Consider the following 4,874-nt stretch of genomic DNA (forward strand, 5'->3'; position numbering starts at 1 on the left):
TCGCCAGCGAGTATACTGGTAGCAGGTCAATCTGGCTCGTCGCTTGTAGCTTCGTAACCTGAGGGTTGGTGCCTCGTTTTTATGTCCACCAGAGGCTGCGACAAGCTTATATTGAAAGAAAAAAAAAAAAAAAAAAAAAAAACTTTATCGTTTTCGGCGAACGGACAGCGGTGTTTCACCGTTACGGTTTGTGCTGAACTAACGTTACTAGCCAGGTGAGTAGCCGGCGGCTCGCCGGACCCGCCTGGTCCTTTTCCTGTGTTGTTAGCTCTCTGCTCTCGGAGGAATGCGACATCAACAGTGAGTACATTGTTTGAATCAGTTAAAGCTACTGCATGATAGCTGAGCTACTGCATGCTAGCTTTTGTTTACAGCCTTGTTAAATTAAGCAGACAGTGCCTGAGTGTGCTGCTGCCATATGTTAGCTTTGTTAAAGCGTGGTTAAGTTATCGGCCAGTGCCTGAGTGTGCTGTTGCCGTATGATTGCTTTTATTTAAAGCCTTGTTAGGTTAAGCAGACAGTGCATGAGTGCGCTGCTTCCATATAACTTTTGTTTAAAGCCTTGTTAAGTTGATCGCTTGTTAAGTTCATCGGCCAGTGCCTGAGTGCGCTGCGGCCGTATGATAGCTTTTATTTAAAGTGTTATTAAGTTCATCGGCCAGTGCTTGAGTGCGCTGCTGCCGTATGAGTGCTTTTGTTTAAAGCGTTTCAGAGGCACGCTCCGCCACGGTAGCAGCCTAGCTTGTGTGTAGAACAGCGGCACTGTGTTTTCGCTGTTGCCGGCTGGCATATTAAGATAATTGTGTACTGTTGAGTTCGACAGTAGCTGTTAATAGTGACAGCATAGTATTAGCTGTGTACTAATATTGTGGATGACATGTTGGGCTCGCATGTCTGTAACACCTGTATGGCCCCCCTCCACACTGAGGATGGCCATGATCAGTGCCCTGCCTGTCTGGGGATTGAACACCTCAGGGCAGGTGTCTCTGACAACCCCTGTATGTGCTGTAGCTTTATGCCACTGTCTGTGAGAATGGCTAGAATTGCGGAGATAGGTGGTGATACTGGGCTGCCCCCTGCTAGTGGGCCTGCAGACCCAACAACATCTAAGAGACGCAGGGCGGTCTCACGTGGTCCACCAAAAAAACTCAAAAGAGTGGACACTTTAGCTCTCAAAGTCGGCAGTCTATCATCAGAGTTTGCCCAGATTAAAGAGCTCCTGTTCAATCTCCAGCCTGTTAATAGGAGGCCAGTTACCGGTGGTGACTCCGCCACAAGGGACTCGCCTTGTCAGGATGATGATGATGATGATGATGTACTATCAACTGCAGCCTCCTGCAGTTTGTTTACAGACATGGGGCAGGACGTGGATAGAGCCACAGCCTCTCAAGCCTCTGATGCCTTTTCTCAAGGATCTGATGGCAGATCATTACATGGATCAGCAGCTGGCCATGCCACAATGAAGCCAGCAATTCGGATGGCTTTAGCACGCCTGGGTCTGGACGAAGCGCCGGTTACAGCAGCTCCGTCAAGCGCCTTTTTCAGGCAAACGCCACAGTCCACTGCCTTTTCAGTCCCTCCTTCTAAGCCCTATATTGAAGAGCTCCAGAGGTGCTGGGCAGACCCTAAGTTGTTTTCCCATCACACCAGTGATTGCAGAAACTTGGCTGCCATGCAAGAGGCAGGTAGCTATGGGTTAGACCGTATGGGCCCGGTCGAGCCTGCCATTGCCTCTTTAATAGTATCCCCAGATGAGGCTCTCAGAACTGATGCCCGCTGTCCCCGTCCTCAGTGTCGACTGACCGATGATCTCCTTGCAAGGAGTTATAACATAGCAGCACGAATGGGGCGTATGGGCAATTCATTTTCCCACCTCATCCTGGCTCTGTCTCAGAGCCTGCAGGAAACTGGTACGGACCCCGCTGCTCAGACCCTCAGTGATGCATCCCCTCAGGCTTTTGCTTTCATGTCTAGGGAGCTTGGAAGGTTGATGTCAACCATGACGCTGGCACGCCGCCAGGTCTGGCTAGCGCAGTCCCCTCTGGCGGAGGGGTGTCGTCGCACCCTCCGTTCCCTTCCAGTGGTTCCGGGGCAAATGTTTGGGCCGGCTGCTCAGCAGGCACTAGAGCGTAGTGCACAAGCAGATCAAGCCAGGCAGCAGTTCGCTGGCCTGCGGCGGGGCCCAATTCCAAGGCAGAGGGATCTTTTTACACCTGGTCCCAGCCATTCTTATCCACCTGCTCGCCCAGGTGGACGAGCTAGAGCCTCTCGCTATTCTGGGCAATATGATAAGCCGTGGCAGGCTCTTTCCCGGCCGGCTTTTCAGATGCCAAGAGGACCAGCCCCCAGGTGTCGCCCCCCTAAAGGCTTTACGGGGCGGGGGGGTCGGACCTGAGGCTCGAGGGGCCGGTGTCGGACACTTCTCACAGCAGCACCTCAGCTACTGGGAGAGGGAGACCACAGACCCTTGGGTGGTGTCCACTCTGTCCAAGGGATACACGCTACAGTTCCGATGCCGGCCACCCACTTTCTGCGGGTTCAGAATGTCTGTGGTCACAGATCCCGCAAAATCCCTGGCCCTCAGCCAGGAACTAGTAACCCTCATAGAGAAAGACGCCATAGAGCCTGTAGAGTGGCATACACGGCTCAGTGGGTTTTATTCAGTGTATTTTCTAATTCTGAAGAAGGATGGCGGGTTCCGCCCAATCCTAGACTTGAGAGGGTTGAACAAGTTTTTAAAGGTCCGGCCATTCCGCATGTTGCGGATGACGGATGTTCTCCAGTCAATTGCACAAGGGGCCTGGTTTGTATCAATAGATCTCAAAGATGCCTATTTTCATGTGCCTGTTGCCCCCCACCACAGGCAGTTCCTAAGGTTTGCCTTTCGAGGACGGGCTTACCAATTCAAGGTGATGCCTTTCGGTCTCTCACTGGCCCCTCGCATATTTACGAGGTGCGTGACAGCTGCTCTTTCCCCCATGCAAGCCAGGGGTTTGACAATCTTGCCGTACCTAGACGATTGGCTACTCATTTCTCCAACTGCGGAGCACGCAGTCAGAGACACAGCTACGCTCTTAGGTCATGTAAGCCAGCTGGGCCTTACAGTGAACTACACCAAGAGCAATCTTACACCCAGTCAGCGGGTAGATTACCTGGGCATGACACTCGACTCACAGTCAATGAGAGCATTCCTTTCCCCAAAGAGAGTGGAGGTTATTCTGCAACTTATCGGTTGCTTCCAGAGGGGCAGGGTTTTGAAGTACGGCCTCTTTCTCAGGCTGCTGGGCATGCTGACAGCGCCATCCATGGTCGTCCCTCTGGGTCTTCTTTCCTTACGGCCCCTTCAAATCTGGGTCAACGGACTCCACTTGGACCCCAAGTGGCACAGGGGCAGGAGCGTGAGTGTCCAGCTCTTGCTGCCGAACATTGAAGCCGTGGAGGAGCAAGGTGTATCTGACCACGGGGGTTCCTCTGGGGGTAATCTCCTCCCGTCGAGAGGTTGTGGAGACAGATGCCTCACTTTTGGGATGGGGTGCAGTCTGGCAGCGCAGGACCATCAAGGGCCGATGGAGCGTGCAGCAGAGGTTAGAACACATAAATGTGCTCGAGCTCAGAGCAATATATCTGGCACTACGACATTTTCTCCCAGTACTGAAGGACCGGCATGTACTCGTCCGGACAGACAGCACATCAGCGGTATATCATATCAACCATCAGGGAGGCACCAGGTCCAGGCAGAGTCTGCGAGTGTCACAGCAGCTCCTTACGTGGGCATTTCCCCACTTCCTGAGCCTCAGGGCCGTACATCTCCCAGGCGCGCAGAACATTGCGGCAGATGTTCTCTCCCGCCAGGGGCCGCCAGAGGGAGAGTGGAGACTCCACCCAGAGGTAGTGGGAGTGATTTGGAGCCGATATGGCAGAGCGGAAGTGGACGTCTTCGCCTCAGAAGCGTCAGCACATTGTCCCCTCTGGTACTCCTTAAGGGAGAGGACCAGCCCTCTGGGGCAGGATGCCCTCGCTCACACTTGGCCAGCATGCCTTCTGTATGCCTTTCCACTGATTCCACTCATTCGTGTGACGCTGGACAGAGTCCAAGTAGGAGGCCACAAACTACTGCTGGTAGCCCCCAACTGGCCAGGCAGGCCGTGGTTTCCAGTGCTCCTGAAACTGGTCAATGGAGAGCCATGGCGTCTCCCAAGGAGACCAGACCTTCTCTCTCAGCTGGAAGGACGCATATGGCATCCGAATCCAGATCGCCTTCAGCTGTGTGTCTGGCCATTGGAAGCCAGGATCCCCTCCTGGCATCCTGTGACCAGTCAGTGATCCACACGGTGTTGAGTTCGAGGGCCCCCTCCACTAGGTCCCTCTACGCTAATCGATGGAAGCTTTTTTCCCAGTGGTGCAAGACAAAAGGTGAGGTACCAGAGAGTTGCTCAGTGGCCATTATTCTGCGTTTCCTACAGTCATTGTTGGATGGTGGCAGATGTGCATCAACTTTGAAAGTATATGCAGCTGCCATTTCAGTGGGGCACTTGAGGGTGGACAACCAGACAGTGGGGTCACACTATCTGGTTAGTCAGTTCTTGAAGGGCGCACAGAGGCTTAGACCATCAAGAGTCACTGTAGTGCCATCATGGGACTTGAAATTAGTGTTAAGGGTTCTGTGTCGACCCCCGTTTGAACCGTTGGAACAGGCAGAACTGAGGTGGTTGTCTGCCAAGACAGCATTTCTGCTTGCCATCACATCAGCGAAGCGAGTGGGTGAACTTCACGCCCTATCAGTGAGCGAGATGTGCATACGTTGGTACCCAGATGGTTCAGGGGTTACTCTCCTACCAAATCCATCCTTCATGCCAAAGAGGGTGCCTCCCTCG

General features: G+C 53.3%; 1 protein-coding gene across 1 annotated transcript; it reads left to right on the forward strand.

The window, feature by feature from the left end:
• The first annotated feature begins 1,033 nt into the window (after nucleotides 1-1,033).
• LOC119482184 lies at nucleotides 1,034-4,410 on the forward strand. The gene is given in 3 exon segments (XM_037759608.1): nucleotides 1,034-2,020; nucleotides 2,250-3,400; nucleotides 3,402-4,410. Coding segments are annotated over 3 exon segments (3,060 nt in total). The 3' UTR covers nucleotides 4,324-4,410.
• Nucleotides 4,411-4,874: the final 464 nt, after the last annotated feature.

The sequence above is a fragment of the Sebastes umbrosus genome, chromosome 22, assembly GCF_015220745.1.
Source record: "Sebastes umbrosus isolate fSebUmb1 chromosome 22, fSebUmb1.pri, whole genome shotgun sequence".
NCBI classification, from domain to species: Eukaryota; Metazoa; Chordata; class Actinopteri; order Perciformes; family Sebastidae; genus Sebastes; species Sebastes umbrosus.